The sequence below is a fragment of the Oryzias melastigma genome, linkage group LG20 (assembly GCF_002922805.2).
Source record: "Oryzias melastigma strain HK-1 linkage group LG20, ASM292280v2, whole genome shotgun sequence".
Classification (NCBI taxonomy): Eukaryota; Metazoa; Chordata; class Actinopteri; order Beloniformes; family Adrianichthyidae; genus Oryzias; species Oryzias melastigma.
Window position 1 is genome coordinate 1139158 of NC_050531.1, and position 19579 is coordinate 1158736.

At 40.8% G+C, this 19579-nt stretch overlaps 1 protein-coding gene across 1 annotated transcript in view; it reads right to left on the reverse strand.

Moving 5' to 3' along the window:
* LOC112151521 (cadherin-12) overlaps nt 1-19579 on the reverse strand; it is a 151789-nt gene that overhangs the window by 41766 nt on the left and 90444 nt on the right. Inside the window, exons 5-6 of the mRNA XM_024280492.2 lie at nt 18024-18191; nt 14125-14312 (exon numbers count right to left, since the gene is read on the reverse strand). Of these exons, the coding sequence (XP_024136260.1) occupies nt 14125-14312; nt 18024-18191 (356 nt within the window). The remainder of the gene's footprint in view (nt 1-14124; nt 14313-18023; nt 18192-19579) is intronic.

Here is a 19579-nt window from a genome sequence, read left to right on the forward strand (position 1 = left end):
ATTTCACTTCCCACTGGAACATTCAGCACCGTAATCAATAGATTAGCTGCAACTCTTGTCTTTGGGTAGGACATGTTTGATATCATTCTGCTGTGAGGAGCTTTCAGCTCCAGCCAAAAGAAAGCAGAGATGATGATATTATCTTGACCTGTACGATCTAATAGAACTTCATGTTTACTCCTAAAACGTTCTTCTTCTCCACTTTTGAAGTTTTTATTATCAATAAGGTGATAACCTTAACTTCATATTTGGTTTTGCAGTAATTTAACAATATATGATATTAGTTTTGATGTTCAGTGGAGCAAAAACTCAAAAAACATCACTTTAGAAATGATGCAGTGAAAAAGATAAAGGGGGGAAACTAGAAAAGTTGCAATATGTGACAATGGTAGTGTGAGTGTTTTTGCTGAAAATAGTCACTAAAAACACTGAAGCTTTTTGCTGAAAATGGTGACGGAATTTACTTTAATTGCTAACGGGATTTGCTGAAAATGATAAGCTATATTGTAAAGTGTTAAATTTGCAAAAAGGCTGGACATTTTGTTAAAGAACTATAAAAAAGTGCTGAAGTTGACCTACATTTCAGAAAAAATTCAGCCATGCTAAAATATATGACAATTTTTCAAAAATATTAACTTCAAATTAGCCCCCAAAAATCTTGGTAAATGCTAAATTAGCAAAAAATAGCCAGCTCATTGATTAAATACGAGCTAAACTCCAAAATGGCCTAAAAATCCTCAATAAATAAATTCGTCAAAACTATTTGCTTTTAGCTTAATAAAAGCTAAACTCTAAATTAGCCTAAAAAACAGTAGGTAACAAATTAGATTAAATAAAAAAACATTAGCATGTTGCTAAATATTAACTAAACTATATTTTATTATTATTATTACTATGAAGATGAAAACATAACCCATGAATATATGTTGAAAACTACTCAAAATGTTGAAATGTTGAGGTTTTCTCATTCATTTCTTATGGGACATATTTATATTTCAAACTATAAAGATTATGAAAACCAAAAATACAAGCAGTAACGTCCTGAACGAGCTGAACGTTTTGATATCAAGACGTACAGAAAGGAGTAGGAGAATCACTTTAGTGTGAACGCTGACTAAACATTCACACTATTAAATTAACAACAAAATGTGAGATTTTTCATGTTTAGTTAACTGCCAAAGCAAAGATGATGTTCTGTTTGTCTTTGAATTTGGACTTTTTTAGTTTTTAGTCATAAATCTATCATTTTCTGTAGTCCATCTTTCGGCTCTGCTCTTAATTAATCTGCTATTCCTCACACCTGTTTTCAGTCTTAATCATCACAGCTGCTTCTTGATTATCTGTAAAGCTGCTTGATTTACTGTATCCGACGCTGGATTTGTGTGTCGTGTACTTTCGTTGGTTTGCTCCGCTGTTAAATTGCTTTTTTTGTGACATGCAGGTTGAATGTTAGATGACTGTAATCTGCCAAAGAGCAGCTCAGACCATGGATACATTCTGACAGACGGACCACACAGCTGGCCTCATTACCGACTCAAACAGGTGTGGAGGGAAACTGAAACAACAAGCAGGAACCAAGACTGGAATAACTAAATATGAACCAAATCATTTCATCTCCAAGATTATCTCAAGTTATTCCACTGAGCGGACTGGACCGGACCAGTACGGCATTTTGAGTGTTTCCATTAGAACATGGACCCATTAGGCCAGACCAATTAGTACCAGTTTTGGTCCCTAGTGGGTTCTAGGTCCATAGAAAAATGGAACAGACCAGTTAGGGCGGAGCTACTGTGGTCACACCATGAAATCCATTGATTGGTGGAAAGGTTTTACAACAACAGGAAGTGTCCAACCAGCGCTTTTCCTGACTCGAGATCCGAGCCAAAAGTTTTGTTTTCCTTTTGCTGTATTCGCCTTGTGCAATCTTATTAAGTATTAAGTTCTTTATATTCAGTATTCCACTTATTCGTGGGGGACCGGAGACGACACATACCTGCAAATACTGAGAACCGCTGTAGTCGCACCATTTTGACGCACAGCTACGTCATCGGTCTACACCTAGTCTACGCCTTGATGGTCCAACACTTATGGAAACACTCACATGAATGTCCCAGACCATTCTAAACCAGCCAGGAGCGGACTGGTCCGGACCGAACCGATCAGTGGAAACGAGGCATTTTTTTAACCAAAACCCCACAACCTAAATGTCTTCAAAAGCCATATTATATGTATATATGAAGCCCCTGTTTCCTAAATCTCCTCTAGATGGGCGTGGCTGTTGGTGCCGAGCTGAGTAGCCCCGCCCTTGATCCCCTTTCTGATGATGCTAGCTGTGTCTCGCGTAAATCTTCACCATTGCTACAACAAATGTCTGATGATATGGGACATGTCCGGACGTGTGGTTCTGAGTCGGATTCCAACTCGGACGAGGAAGTGAAGAGCTTCATGGATCAAATACATTACAAGTTGACGCATCAGAATGGTTGTTTTCTTTGTAAAGTTTTTTATCTGGACAAAAATTATATTTTATGATCGGATAACTTGAGGTAAGAATGGGTTTATAACCGTAAGGGCAGGTTTTCTGTTGCTGTCACCAAGAAATTCCATTTATTTGTTTCTCAAAGCAAAGTCCTTGGGAAAATAATGAAAGTTAATATCACAACAGCCTTTCATTGAACTGCAGCCTCCCACAGTATAGAAGTGGGACGATGCCATCTTCTCTTCTCCTGCACCTGAGCACGCTGGGCGGGGCAGATCAGGGAGCTATCACATGCGCTCTTGGGCCGTTCTGACATCACAACGTCCCGGTAATATGCGTGTAATCAGACTGGAAAAATGAGTTGTTCCTGACCAGGTTCTAAGCCTTGGAGAAACCAAAGTTCAGTCCGATTGGAAACAAACTGGGACCACATCGAAAGATGGTTCCCGGTCCAAGACCAGAGTTAGCTTGGGTGTATACAGACTGAAACTTTGGTCTGGATTATCGGGGGAAAGGAATTCTGGTTCACTTTGAGCGGATCAAACGTGTCCAGTCTGAATACACCTTAAAACTGACAGCAATTTGAAAAGGTAAATACTCAGAAATCCAAAAACGAAATGATTTCTTATAACATTTGTTCTCTTTTATGAGAAATGTATGTTCCACACGAACATGTCAAAAGCAAAAACAGGATTTTCATTTTATTTGAAATGTTTTTAAATCCCTATAAGTAGACGTTTCTTTGCTGAACTTTCATTACATTTCCCTCCGTCAAAGTTCTGTACTCTGAACTCCAACTGCACATTGTGATTTCCTCTTTTAGTCGTGTAGTTCATTAGTTTATCTCTTGTCAACAGCCTGGCAGCATCTCAGCTAGAATGAGAGTTGGTGAGAACACTCATAAAATCATTTACAGTTCAAAACCGCCCAGTAATGACAACTCTGACAGAGACATCACACTGCCGTCTCTTAATGACCTAAAAAATGAAGTCATTGATTGTGAGGAGAGGAAAACTCAGCGTCTGAGTCCGCTTTCACCTTTTCAAACTGACAATGTCCTGGTGATTTTATTTGCATAATGGAAATCCAGACAGCTTTGTTAGGAATGGTGCTAATCACCCCTGAAGACATTGTTCTCTCAGAAGTCATAAATGTCACTTTAGGCGGCAAGGATGATTCATTTGGATTTCTTAAAATACAAAACCATTTCAAGGAATCAATCGCAACCGTTTTCTGTCTTTTCCATTTATGGAAGAGTAAAGCAGGAAAAAGGTCTCAGAAGATCTTAGCTGTTTGTGTCTCCATCTGAGCTGCTTCAGTCACAACTCAGTCCTTTGTTCACTCATTCACTTTCTCTCAATAGTCTCTCCATTCAGAGCAGCCGACACACTCCTGACGAGTGTTGGGATTTTATTATTTTTATGTCTAAATGTGACAGTGCGCCGTCAGGGGACGGTACCAACCACCAAAACTATACTTTAGTTTCCCTCTTGGGAATTAGAAAATTCCCATTGTTATCTGAAAAACTCAAAAAGACAAACAGCAATTAGAGTGACATAAACATGAGGGCTTTCAGACGGAGCCGCACTTTCTCTGTCACGCAGAAAACGAGGGCTCTTCTGCATCCCGCCGCGCCTTTGGATTTTAACTACACCCCAAAGGAAAACTCTGGGATTTCTCCGTGCTGGAGAACTCTGGCTAGCCGGCATAAATGACTCCACTGTAATTACAGGAACAAGTAAAATACTCGTTGTTTGTGGCTGACATTTTCCACTTGTCTGACAGCATTATGGATGGGATTTCTACTGAAGTATTCCTGGAGGAAATGCTGTTCCTATGTGAGGTTCTAGGGAGTGTGAATGTACAGAATGTGGGAGTGAGGGAGGTGAGCAGAGGTTATTCCCAACTTTACAGCAACCTTAAATAACAATGTTTAGGTTGAATCCAAATTCTTCCCCCACCACTCCAACTGAAGGGGCATTTGAAGAGAAACTGTGCCTGAAATAGTTCTTTTAAGGGTAGAGCGAAGGGTCTTCGAGTTCTGGATCCCTGTGCCGGTAAGGAGAGCCGTGGAGGAAAAACGCTCGTCTTCACGTAGGTGTGCTTTGAAGAACAGAAGTTTACGTTTAAATGTAAGTAATGACTTTTTATAGTTCTAAAACTCAAAGTGTAATGTATGTCCGAGTGCTAGCAGCCCCATGCTAACACAGGTGAAAGGTGACTGACATCATCAAGTGATGTAACGTCCGAATATGAAGACATTTTCACATAACTCTCTGTTTGAAGGGCTAAATGTTGGGGTAGGGATAAGCTAGATGCTTAGGGGAAGTATTTGGATTCCGCCTTAGTTATGGAGAGTTTTGGAATACAATAAAAGTGTTGCTAAACACAAACACCAGCAAAGAGTGACATTAATCTGATTCTGGCATAAATCTTACAAATGATTTTTCACATTTTGAGTGAATCAGTGAGACCGGAGCAAAGTCACATCATACATCAACACCTGCATGACTCTAAAGTGGGGTGTCCAAATCTAGGCCTCGAGGGCCGGTGTTCTGCAGGCTTTTCAACCAACATGCCATTGAAGCTCCTTACTGACCAAACTCACCTCTTTCTCAGTGTTGTTGATTTTTTTTCTAAATACTCAGTAAATCAAAACATTAAGTACTTTCACATTAAGTAACCCTTTAAACTCATTTTTGATGCCATTCAGTTACACTACACTATTCAAAGGCTTCCAATGGCGTCTTAAGTCATGCAGCAGATTTAGTTGAAAACGTCTTTCCAGAGTGTTCTAGATGTATTACAGGAGTTACATATAGCTGGAGCAATGCAAAACTTACAAAAATATATTAAATATGACATATTGGTTAGGCCTCATTGCACCAGTAGCACCAGTTTTCCTGGATTGAGGCCAGTATTTAAACATTTTATTTATTTTTTATTTTATTTTTATCAGGCATTGATTGCCCAACTTCAACCTGCTTTTAAACAATAGTGTTCCTGATATAACGATTCGTGAACTGGAGAAAAGATGGGTCGAGGCCCCATGCTGTGTTTTCGATCTTTGAAGTACGACTTCTATGTTTAAACTGAATTTGTTAGAATCAGAACAAACAGGAAATAAACTAAATACAATAGTATGAATAAAATATGGCTGGACTGAGCTTGAATAATTTAAATCAAGCTATATTCAGCTGAGGACTGCGCGGTGGGACGTACTCTCGCCCCATCGGTTCAAATCCCAGGGACCTTCCTATGTGGAGCTAGCATGTTCTCCTCGTTCACGAGTGGGTTTTCTCCAGACACTCTGGCGTCCTCCTACAGTTCAAAAACACACTTCATAAGTTAACTGGTGATTCTAAACTGCCCTGCAACGGTAGCTGGGATAGGCTCCAGCATCCCTGTGACACTGATGGATTCATCTGGGTCAGACGACTGATGGATATTCAGCCGAAATAAGTAAACGCAATAAAGATTCAAAAGTCTTTCCAAGTCTCTTTACATGTTTATCGTCATTTCTTTTGTCACTTCAAGCTTTTCTTATCTGCTAATGTATAAATCATGAAGACAATAATAATAATTTCTAAGGATTTAATATATCTAATCAAAAATCTCCTGGATTTTTGTGTTACAAATGTCTACAATGAATGAACTGCGTAGCGTGCGACCGAGGTTCTCTCCTTTCATTAACAATCAGATAACACACGAGGAAATCCAATGCAGGCATCAAAATGGATAATGCATTTATGTTTAGAGGAAATGAAACCCAATCCTGTGTTTTCCAACTTCCTCTGCTCTTGTTTATCAATAATTCAAACTAATGCAGTCGATCCAAAGAATAAGAAAAGCCAAACAATCCGCCGATCCGACACGTCGGTCCTCAGCGCCGCAGCAAACCCGATAAATGGATGAAGCATTAAACCACTGATGAACAAATGTTTCCATTCTGATGATGATGGCTGTGGTTCAGTGCAGGGTGTTGTTCTGGCTGTTAGCAGCAGCAGCTAATGACCCAGCTGCAGGGTCACTACAATACTTAACCATGGGAAGCCATAGTAACCATCATGTTCAGCAGAGGAAGCTCAAAGGACAGCATGTTCTCATCCCCAACTCGTCACATGGGCGTTTGGTTAAGGACCATCCGAGTCACTTTTTGACATTTATGGTGTCCCCAACTCATCATTATTTTGACATGCTGGCTGTTCATAAAATCAAGGGTCTGCAATCCTCAGTACGAGTGCAGACCAGTCCTTGGGAGGCTGGTTCATGTCCCGGAGATTGGGGACTCCGACCACGTCCAGTGGCGGGTTAGGGTACTGATACCAGCCACATCCCAAGAACCTGTCTGCATGCAGTACCACATACCAAGAGTTGTGGACCCTTGATTTTACAAACAGCCAGCGCGTCAAAAATCCTGGAGTTGTGGACACCTGAAATGTCAAAAAGTGACATGGAGGAATCCTTAACCAGACATGTGACCAGTTGAGAGTGAGAATGTGTTGCAACACAGAAAACAACATGAACTCAATAAGTGCTCTTGTTGTTTTTGTCATCAGTTTTAGAAATTGTTCAGTACTTTCAAAGTAAAAGCTGTGCTCGTGTCGGACGACTGTGCGTATCCTAAGTCACCTACACCTCTCTGTGAAGTCTTTGGGATCCCTCTGACACTTTGGGGGCGATGGATTTGGAGATGCTGCCAGTGGTGCAGCAAATACTCCATGCACCGCGGCTGCTGTGAAGTGAGGAGGGGATGTTGGATTAAAACGGATTCCCCGAGTCTGAACCACCCAAGCTGTCATTAAACAATGCACTTCCTGTAGGACTCAGAACGGCACATTTCAATTATGTATATCTCCCATCTCCTCCTCTCCCAGGAGACCCAAACCAAACACGCAGATGGACAAACGTTTAATCTGACGGAAACTGTTGTCGTGGCTCAGCCCAAGGTTATCCCGCCGAATCTGTGTCCGTGTGGGGGTGCAGCTCTCCAAGTATGTGGAGGAGAGTTTTAATGCCGCTGTGTCCTTGCTCTTGCTTCTCCGTGCTGGCTGTGTTGCTATGTATGCAAGCATTTGTCTGCAGGTTTCTCGGGGAATTCATCAGTGGATTTACCTATTGTGTCCCATAATCTTGTGTTTTGCAGATGGGATGTGCAAACCCACTCAATGCCTCCGTGTTCTTTTTTCCTCTCCCCAGTTTGGGCAGACGGGGGAACAGATGATCATCCTTTGAACCCATTACTCAGTCTGATCCTCTTATCATAACCAACCTTCCTGAGTCTCTAATTTGGGGTCTGCCAAACTGTGCTGTGTGCACAACGTGGCGTTCGTCTCTGTCCTGCCGTGTTTTTGCTTTCTTCTCCATGTGTGTGCAAGACAGGGAAGTTGAAAGGAGAAGAAAGTGACAGAAGAGGGAGAGGCACAGAAAGGAATGTCTCTGCACATTTGCAAGCCTTTCTCTGGGGATATTCTACCACAAGACAAGTCTGTGGGCGGGTCAGCGCTCTGGGAACACGGGGAACGACTCGCAGAGGCTTCATCTTTATCTACCTTCTCCTCACACCTTCGCTCATTGTCTCTCGCGTGTCCGTGCTCGGCTAATGCCACCGTCCCACGCCGACAGCAGCACATGTTTGGAGCATTACACTGTGGGGGAGCTCGGCCAATTATCCAAAATGAGCAGGAGCCTTCCACTGCAGGGAATGCACCACAATGCCTCATTGTTGTCATGGAAGCATATCAAACATTAGGAGGGGGACAATGGGAGAAAAGATGTCAGGGGTATACATGATGTAAACAAATGGATGTCTTCATTTACATGTGAATTGCACACGGCCTCTATCTGTTATTTCATTACCGTCAAGCAGAAGGTCACCTAAACCGTGATGTATGGCCCCTCACACACATTTGAGGCTTGCTCATGCATACGGGGCAGCTCCTACACATTACTCACTCTCTCAGCCGCATGTTTGGGTAGATCAAAAGCCTCACGCACCTTTGTGTACTCAGGTGCCGGGGCATGTTCTAAAAATGTGCCGGTTAACGAATACCCCCATCTGATGCATCAGAAAAACAAACGTGGATCTGCATTTACCCCAAAGAACGCTTTAGACACTTACATCAGAAATCCCCTGAAAGGCAAAAAACGGAGAGAAGTAGCTGTACTCGTCTTTCTTCTTCTTCTGCAATCAACTGAAATATATTCTTTACGCCTGATTTGAAGCCAGAGACAAAAACAGATCTGTCATAACTCCTTTAAAGTATTTTGTTGGAATAGAGGGAAGATTTTAATGAGTAACCCACTTTTTTGATCTTCCAGACGGGCACATGTAGAAAAAAGCTGAAGCACTGCGGAGTAAGACTGTCGCTAATAAAAAAACTTTGAGGACTGAAGGTGAATAACTTTGATTCCTTTTTATCTCCTGGATTGTTTTGTTGCACAGCACCTACAGGGTTCAAACCATCTGAAGTCCCCACCGTGCTCACATTCAAGTTGTGACTTTGTGAAAGTGCAAGATTTCCCATTGAAGACTTAACATTTATTTGATAAATATTCTGGATGCTTATTTTTCCAGATAAGATATTAATAACAGGGAACTCCAAAGCCATCAAAGGCCTGAAATCCAAATGGAAAAAGCGTCAGAAAACCATCTCATCTGTGCATTAGAGCCTTACTGACAAAAATCTCTGACATTTGCATTTTTCTCCTTTTCCGTATCACACGGATTGTTTGGGGCTTTTGCATTATGCACACATGGCATTCCTGTGCCTCTTTTTTCCCCTTGAAACTCAAGACGACTGACAACAAATGGCATTTAAACCCACCGCAGGAGTCAGCAACATCCTGCTACAGAGAAACCCAGAAAAGAAGGTATGGATGTGGAGGAGCTTGTGTGAGCACATCAGACCAACTGTACCTGGAGAACAGGTTGAAAGATTCTATTCCTGCTCACATTTACCGCAGATTTTCTTTATGGAATCACTCGCCTTGACATGTGAGAAACATGTTTCTATCAGTTTGAAAGGACGGCCCATTAACAACCAAAGAATCCCGACATCATTGATTAATACTCAGTGAATACAGCTGTATAGGTATTTTCCTTTCAGGAGCCAGGTCAGTTTATAGAAGAACCACTAGAGTAAGGATGAACAAACAGTGGCTCGTTAAACTGTTTAATCTGGCCGGCCAAATGTAAATAAATTATAAGGATAATCCCTATTTCCTTTATTTTTTTCTAAAATGTGGTGTTTCTCTATCAATGGATCACTATACTAGCACTAAAATAAGAACTAAAGTCACAGTTTTTTCTATATTAGTTTTAATCCACATTAAAATATGTTGTTTTTATCCAGATTTGACGTTATTTCTTTCTCTTATAAGGTGGATTACCAAAACACCCCCTCACATCTGGTTCTGCTCTGGCCTTTCTGTCAAATTTTGGAGCCTTTTTTGGCCTATGAGTCAAAGAGTTCGCCCACCCCTGTACTAGAAGCTTAAAGCACCACAGGGTCAACACTCCGCCTGGATTACATATCTGTGACGACTGTTCTGGAGACAAATCTACTTAATCACTTTATTTAGTTTTGATCTGAAACTAAACATGCACAGATCCGGGTGTGACGAGTGGTTATTGGGTTCTTAGCTGTCACTTTTTTTCTTTTTTTTAATCTCCTGGTTCAATAATATTTTATCTGCCTCACATGGTAATGAGCATTGAACTAATGTAAGCCAATCCCCTCAGTGGGTTATGGGAACACCATGGCCATCCATCTAACATGCATTTTTTTTACCTATACATAAAAAAAAAAAAAAAATAAATGAATAAAAAAAACATTTATGTACAACGAGATCAACAAAAACAGAAAATAAAATGAGGTGATGGTCTAAGTGACAGAAACTTGTCTGGGTTTTTTTTACATGGTCACACACCAATAGAATTACACAAAAAGTGACATAAGTAAATAAAACAAAAGAAGATCTAAGAAACACAAAGGTCAATGATTGAATTGTCAAAATCAAACAATTAATAAGTTTAGCTTGAAAAATTTTAGCTTTTTCTTTTTAACTGAATCCTGTTAAGTTTGTTAAATAATCAAAGGAATTGAACAACTTTGTGTTGTAAAGAAAAGTGAATTAATTGTTTGTGTCGTGACAAAACCGACATAGATAACTCATGTCACAGAGTAAATGTGTGGCTCGCTCTCTGGTTGCCATTCTAGTAGAGTGATTCTAGAAGCATTCAGAAATGAATAGATAGATTGGAATCACGGATTTAAATCCTCAATGAAAGATTTTTCAGTCAAACATGACTTAAGAATTTGACTGACATCAATGGTTTCCTTGGCTTGTTAAATAGATTACTTTGTATGTAAAACATTTTTTTATGTAAAACATTTGAACCTCTTATTAGTTGTTTGACTCTAATATGTGTTTTAAGCTTTTATTATTAGTGTGTTTTGTTGCCCTAATTAACATTTTATGAGCACTTCATTTTTTGTGGCAAACTGCAGCTAAAATCGACCTCGATCTATTTCATCGTAGTTTTATTATGACTATTACAGCCTTAATTATAGTTGTAGGAGTTGCTCTTTGAAACCTTGATAAAACTATGCTCAGACTCTTTTTTCCTGTACCTACGTGGTGCTCATGAGAGCTCATTACCCACCTACTGCCATCAGGCTGGATGCTTTCAGAGTCTAAAAGAACTGAAACGGTGATTTGAAGGATGTGTGGAGATGATGGAGTCTTTAGCCCCGCCCTCCTTCAGGAGAGGGTCGTGGCAGAGTGGGACGGGTACACAAATGAAGAGATCCTTCTAATGGGGAGGATGTTATGGACCTGAAGAGCGTGACCGCATTATGAAAGCTGACATTAAGACAGATGGAAGAAATCTCTGACTGGCTGTGAAGTAGTGAAGCCGCTGTGCTAGAACCGCCACATCCACATGCAATACGCTTATGGTTATTAATGGAACTGTTTGAAGTATTAGACTGCGGTATATTTAAAGTAAAATTAAATATTCATCCTCTTTTAAAGTCTTGAGGACAAAAGATCGTGATGTTCTTAAATTAAGTGTTTTTGGAACTGAACTTTTTTACATTTTTTATTCATATTTAGACAAAATAATATTGATTGCCTGTCAAGTCTTATTAAAGAATAGCTATATTTTCAATACGCATTCATTTTCTCCCCGTAAATGTACTCTGAGGCTGCAACGTCCTTTATCCTCACCTCTGGCAGTTGCGAGTCTCTTTTGAGAAGGAGATGATAGATCTCAGAGGGTTCATCTGGGAGTAATCCATTTTTCTAATATCACAAGCACTTCTGTGCCACTTGTCATTTTATTAAGTGACATCATGGTCCTACAAAGGCTTTATGCGCTGAAAGGCGTTGCTATTGAACGAATCTTTTTGTTAGACCTCGTGCTGCGGGTCAGCGTGCAGCAGATGTATTAATCCATAGGAACATATGGTGTCGTAAATGAGCCCTGACATGCTAAGTAAATGCTTTATATAGCTCAGGCACTCGGAAAGAGTTATGTCATCGCTCGGTGCTGTATTTTATGACACAGACAGCAAGGACTCAAACATGAGTGAGAGATCACACCCTCCCATCTGCACGGCGACACGCGTTCCTGAAAATAAATTCTCTTTTGTTTTATCCGGGGATGCAGTCTCCTCCACTGCAGAAAACTTCTGAAAGAGGAACCTCAAGTTCTGCAGAAAAGTTGTTCATATTTGGAAATGCAATTCAGTAGATTTTAACTGAGACTCTAACTAACCAAATGGCAAATTGATAAGAAGTACAGGTGCTTTGGGAATGACAACACCTCCAGGTGAACCCGCCCTCCTCCTCCAGCTCACTGAGGATGACTGTGTAATTATATTCACACACAGCTGCAACATGCTGTCTGTCTGTCTGTGTCACATCCAGCCCGGCCCATCCCCTGTCAGCCGAGATAACGTTTTCTATTTTAAAGTCTCAGGAGAAAACAAACTCAAACTTTTCTACGTTGAAAATCGGTTTCTCTGTTGACGCAAAAAGTTTTGGACAGTTTTCAAACATGAAAGAAGCGCTTAAGTTCAAATGCAGTGTTGTAAAAAATCAGGACTTCATTTTTTTATCTGCAAAAGTCCTCAAAGGAGACATGAGGAAGAGAGGAAAAACATGGAGCCAACATGCTGCATCTGACCAAAAATAATGTGAAAAAATGGAAATGTGTTGGTATCTCATATGCAACAGTCAACAACAGTTTGGGGCTCATAAAGTGCAGCGACATCTACTGGCCTAAATATGGAAGTGCATTGGCACCAAACTGCCTGACCTGAGGTCCACAGTGGGGAGAAAGTATTCAGTCAGCCACCAATAGTGCAAGTTCTCCCACTTAAGAAGATGAGAGAGGCCGGTAACTTTCATAATTGGTAAACCTCAAATATGGGAGTCAAAAACAGGGAGAAAAATCCAGAAAAATCACATTTTTGATTTGGCAATAACTAAAGTTCATCTCAATACTTTGTTATAAACCCTTTGGAACCCTTTATTGGCAATGACAGCAGTCAAAGGTTATTACAAACTGTTGAAGGTATTTTGGTCCATTCCTCCATCAGATCTCCTCTAGAGCAGTGATGTTTTGGTCCATTCCTCCATCAGATCTCCTCTAGAGCAGAGATGTTTTGGTCCATTCTTCCATCAGATCTCCTCCAGAGCAGTGATGTTTTGGTCCATTCCTCCATCAGATCTCCTCTAGAGCAGTGATGTTTTGGTCCATTCATCCTGTAGATCTCCTCTAGAGCAGTGATGTTTTGGTCCATTCCTCCATCAGATCTCCTCTAGAGCAGTGATGTTTTGGTCCATTCCTCCATCAGATCTCCTCTAGAGCAGTGATGTTTTGGGGTTGAGATCTGGTGACTGGCTGGTCACTCCAGGACCTTGAAATGCTTCTTCTGAAGCCACTCCTTGGTTACCCGGGCAGTGTGTGTGGGATGGTTGTCATGGTGACAGACCCAGCCACGTTTCATGTTCAGTGCTGATGGGAGGAGGTTTTCACTCAGAATCTGACCGTACATGGTTCCATTCATTCTGTCCTTAACATGGATCAGTCATTCTGCTCCCTCTGCTGAAAAACAGCCCCAAACCATAATGCTTCCACCCCCAAGCTTTACAGTAGGTATGGTGTTCTTCTTTCTCCAAACACGACAAGAAGGTACAGCAATTGGTGGTTGACTAAACACCGCCCCCCCCCCCATTGTTTTTTCCTAAAAATGATGTCTTACACAGAAATGTTCTTTAATTAAAAAAAAGGAAGAAATGTTGAAAATACTTAAAAAAAAATACACTTTTTAAAGTTAATTCATTCCAGTTGGTTTGTCGTAAAGAACACAAACTGTTAGGAAAATATTGGAATTCTCATAATGGATGTCGAGGAGCAAAATGTAAACCTCCTAATGGAGCTGATGGTAAACCAACTGAAACTGGACACTGTTAGAGACTCCGGCTGGTGAACAATGACATGATTGTAGTAAATGTGTGAAAATGTAAAATAATACAATCAAAGAATCTCTGGTTGATCTCAGCTGATTATTTGTTTCTGACACGTTCACCGTAACTCATCCGCTAATCAGAGTGGAGCTGTTGGTATTCACCCTTTTGAGAATGATGATGCCCTCCTGGTTGTGTTCGTTGGTGGTGATGTCAAACATGGCGCCACCATCACCGGGAACGATAGTATACTCCACTTCCGCGTTCCTTCCGATGTCCAGGTCATGTGCTTTGATCCGGCCAATGGCAGAGCCCACTGCAGAAGATTCTGGAACTCTCAGGTGAAAGAAACCTGTCAGAGGGGCAGAGTAGAGAGCATGGTGAGAGATGGAAGCATGGGCCGACCCAAACAGAGACGTCCAGGCAACACTGAGTCAGAACCACTAACCGCTCTGAGGTTCTGCCTTTACTTCAACAGCAGAAGATTCAGGAGGAAATCAACAAAGAAAGAAGGGGGCTGACTGATTATGCCTTACACCTCGAGTGGAAGGAAATGAATCTTTGCTTCACTTCACTCCGATCGCTTCAAAGATTACTCTCTGTTTGTGCCGGAGAAATTACAACTTCACGACTGAATTACAAATCTGGTGCCTCCACCTGGCGACGTCTTGATCATCATCCATCTAACCATCCATTTTCCTCGCTGGCGTCATCCTTCTCAGAGTGGGTGGGGCCTCTGATGATCGGCAGCTCTGGAGTCCATCAGAGTCGGAGATAAACAAGATGGAAAACCGAGCGCTTACAGCCACGGTAAATGGAAAATCCTCTAGTCAACCGGGCCACGTGTGTGTGGACTGTAGGGAAACTGAACCTAAAACTCCTTCACTTCAGAATCAAACACAACGTATCAAAAACTGAGCTTCATTTGTGTATTTATCTATTTGTCTAAATTGAATTGAGTAAATTGAGTTTTCAGGCGGATTAAACACAAAAAAACATCTGATGCACCAGATTCTCATTTACATGATAGAAGAAAGCCTGTAGATCGGTTCTGAGGAGGAAACACGTGCACATACCTGCTGGGTAAAACCGGCTGGAGTCTTTCTATTAAATCTATTTAGATAAATAGGAACATCTCCCAACATCATTGATGAAGAATAGATGAACTCAACTGTCTTCAAGCATTAAGACAATCTGGAAACATCCTTGTTTTAGAATGAGAAGACTCTTTTTGATCAGTTGATGCTAATTATCAGTGGGAGATGTCGCCTCTCGTTGGTTAACTGGCCCTTGTGGGAGGAGCTTTCTTGTCAACTTCAGTTTTTGCCTCACAGGTGATCCAAGGATTGGGTGAAAAAATCGGAGGATGAGCCTGAGTGACACAGATTCAATAAGTGATAAATGCCTTTCAGTGACAGGCCGGCGTTTCAGAGCTGAGAACTACTTCCTGTATGACTGATCCGAGCGGAGAAAGACGCTTTTTATTAGAGGCAAACAAATAGCTGTTACTTAGAGGGAGATGTTTTGAAAGCTGTTAGAGACAATTGCAGCCTTTCCAAAGCAGAGAGCTGACAGTTTGAAATAACTAAGCCTTAATAACAAGGCGGCGGTTTAATGAACTCAACCTTTAAGAGGAAGTCTTTGACTACGTTTTTAAACCTGTGTGATGGGAGGGAACAGACAAAGAGGAGGCGAGGAGTTGGGAGACGCTGTACTTGTGCTGTGACAGCATTATGGAAATATCATCTCGCTGACCGTCGGACTGACTGTATTTACATTCAGAGGAGAGCGGCTGGTGTCACCTCAAAACGCACAGAGGAGCGCCATCAATACCAAACAGCGCTTTTGCTTTCCTGTCATACACACTCGCCGCTTCAGACTCCCATAGATTTTAATGCGCAGCATGGAGAGGAGCTTTCACAGATCAATGATTTTTCAGCATAATGTTTTTCCTCTCAGTCTGGCTTCTTACACGGCCTGCTAAACGACACAATCGAAATAATCTGGTTTAGCAGCTTATGTGAGATACGGAACAAAATGCAGAGTTTAAATACACTGACTTAATCCTGGATGCTGCACCAACATTCTCAAATCTCATCTAAATATAGACAGGAGCCCATGAGTGAAAAAGCAGCGACCCGGGTTTGTTCGCCAGGAGTTGTAGCTTTAGATGCAATCACAGAGAATAAACAGGCCATCGCTTGCTGCAGCGCATAATGACAAATAATGAAAAGCAATTACAAAGAGTAGAAATGATGAATACCCCCTATGCTGCTGTAATTGCACCTTATTTATTACATTATGGAGGTATGCAGGAACCAGTGTAAGGTCTTCTGCCTCATTATTTCAGCACCAAACTTTTCTTCTCTGCTATTGTGGTGAATCCAAATATCTGCGTCCACATTTGGCGTTTTATTTTGAAACCCATTATTTTCAGTAATTAAAATATATTTTTTTATATACATTTATTAAATTTAACCTGTGAAATAAAGAGGAGAAAAAAAAAGGAATTGCATTATTAGTCTTGAAAGCGAAACCTTCGACACTCCTGCAGCGCCCCCAGGTGGCTGAAGACGGAGCAACTTCCTGTTTCCGTTAAAGGAGAACGAAGTGAGTGTTCGTGTCGTTCCTTCACTGAGGACCCTTTTATTTTTCCAGGTTAGTACCCAGTTTAAAACGCCAATGGAGGAAAGACCTATAAGCTTCTGTTGCTTTCCAGATGATTAACAGTGTAAAGTATTTTTTTTTTTTTTTTTTGTGAAGTTCAAACTCTTTTTTTTTGGCAACAAACGTCAGGAAAAGCCAAACCAGAAGTAGCTGACAATCTCGCGAGATTTCATGTCAGTGTAACAGGATGGTGGAGCTAAAATGAGCCAGTGTTGTCATGGCGACCGTGTAGACTAGTTACAGTCTGGTTACTGGTTATCTTAGGTGATTTTGTGGAACTCCTAACTGAATTTTAAACGTGTTTTAAAAGCAAAACTAGAATAAATAGTTCTCGTAGCAGATATATAAACCAAAGATGTATTGGTTTATAGAATTAATGTAATTTGGTTTTATTTTGTAAAAGTTCATTTCTAAATGTGCAATGTCCAGCATTTATAAGCTGAAAAGCATTATTTCTTTTGTTTGCAATACAATTAGAGACATCAACGTTGATCAGACTTATGTGATTATTGAATGTTTCTTTTGAAATTAAAATGTAATATTTTAATAAGGAAAATAGAACAGAATTTGAATCATTTTTGATTTAATGTATTCATCCAGCGGTGTTAAACTTGATCACACAAGAGGCCAAAATCCAAAACACTAAAACCACATTTTTAAAATTTTAAAACCGTAACTTTTTAGCATTAGTAGAAACTAAATATATATCATTACCTGCGATAATGCTAGTGTGACGCTGTAAGCTGAATTTGGCTGCTGAAGATGTTAGTGCTGATAGCTGAAGACGCTGAAGTATGTTAGCCAGCTAAAATATTAACTAAACGGCAAATTAGCTTTAAAAAAAAAAAAAAAGGTTAGCCAGAACAGCTAGAATGTAGCTGAAATACTCTAAAACAGCGTAAACAATCTTATGCAAAAATAGTCCAAAAAAGTTGCAGTATGCCCATTTTTAAACCTTTAAAACTGTAACTTTTTAACATAATTATGAATAATAAAAAAGGCAGGAATATTATTCCAGAATAAATCAACTTAAAATTTAATTACATTTCAATATTTTACTCTCCATAAAATATATTTTGTCAAAATTATACAAGTTAGAAATGAGCTCAAGATAACATCGGGTCATTAATAACAATAAAATAAAATGATTTGACTTTCACACGTGAATTAATCAGATATCTGTTTAGACTTTTATGGTCAAAGTGTTTCTTAGACAACAACACTCACTGAGTGAAAATTGTAGTTTTGCTGAAAGGATTTAATAGAAGTGTCTGGAGAACGGAGTGAGTGCTCGTGTCGTTCCTGCTCTGAGACTCCTTTTATTTTTCCAGACACAACATTCTTTTTGTTATCGTGGTCGCCGCACTCGGGACCCGTAACACTATTTCCCACTCACTTTTAGAAAAGCGCGGCGGATTATCGTTGACGTCGCTGAGGGTGATGTTCACGATCGTGGTCCCGGCCAGTCCTCCCAGCTGGCCCCCCATGTCCTTGGCCTGGATTAGAACCTGGTATTCTTCCTTCACCTCTCTGTCCATATTGGGCAGGGCTGTCTTTATAACCCCTGGTGCGCCGCCAGATGGATGAGAGATCCAGATAATAGAGGAGAGGAAAAGGGGAGGCAGAGGAAGACAGTGATGGTGAGATAAACAGACAAAGGCAAAGAGTGGTAAACACAAGCTTCCCAGAAATACATTGGGGCTGAACACACCATTCACCTGAAAATGCACAATGCATTTGGATCGGGAGAACAGAACTGAAATAGAGGTCATCACACAAACTGGAAGCACTTGACATTCAGCGCTGAGGCCACATAATGATTCACTTGAAGATCAGAGACGCAGAGATCAGAGAGCGCTTCGGCTGCACATTTGTGCCGTAAAAGGAGAACACAACGCCCGGATTCCATTCTTCACCCTAATAAGGACGTCCCATTTGATCTGCTGTGACGGTGTGAAACTGAAATCATCTGTCATCTTTCTCAGTCTGCCTCTGGTTCATGAATGTTGTTGTGTCCCACTCCACTTGTTTGCCTTTACCTCTCTGTGCTTGTTCTGGTGTTTTTGTGTGTTTGGAGTTAGCAGCGCGCCCAGCAGGGCAAACATTTGCTTTGACAGTTGGATTTTTGTGGGTTTGAAATGCAGTCACAGTATGTGTTGTGCGGCGCTCTGGGATGAGTCGCACGATGAGCGACAGCCTCCACGCTCGCTGCTGCTGCTGGGATTCCCATCAACCTATTTTCATCTGCTTTGAATCGCCCCAGAATGGAAGCCAAGGGCAGCACAGGATCTGCATACACCGGCACTGTGATGTCATTCCAGATTTAGACCTGTTTAACCCCCAAAGGACATTCATAACTGTTTTTGAATTCCACTATTTTCTAAAAAGCATCACTACATTTCATAACTCATTAACAAATGTAACCAATTAACGCAAAGCAATCAAACATGATTATTTTTCCATATTTTATCACATAAACTTGTTGAATATTTCATATTTGTGCAGCTTGATTTAACCCAGTGATGCTCAATCCAGCTGGCGTGTCATTTCCAAACATCGCCGGCTTTGGCAGCTGATGTGTTACGTGCCCTATAGGGATGACATGATATCCTGTTATATCAGTATGATTGCTTTATTCCAAAGTCGAATTTAATGTCGGCAGAGTAAAGGTCTAAGAGCTCATTTCAGCTGTTAAACACCGACTCTGACTGCAGGAACGGCACGCGGTACCGCCTTGAAGGTCACAGATAATACGCCCAGAAGACGTTTGGGTCAGAGACCTCTATGTTAGTTCTCTGACTGCTTTGTCAAAAGTTCTAACTAAATGAAACCATTCATGAAGCATCAGTTTGAGGTTGGTGGAAATGAGAAACAGAAAAGCAAAAACATTTTATTTATGACTCTTAATCCTCGTTTCCACTGAGCGGTCCGGTCCAGTTCAGTCCAGTATTT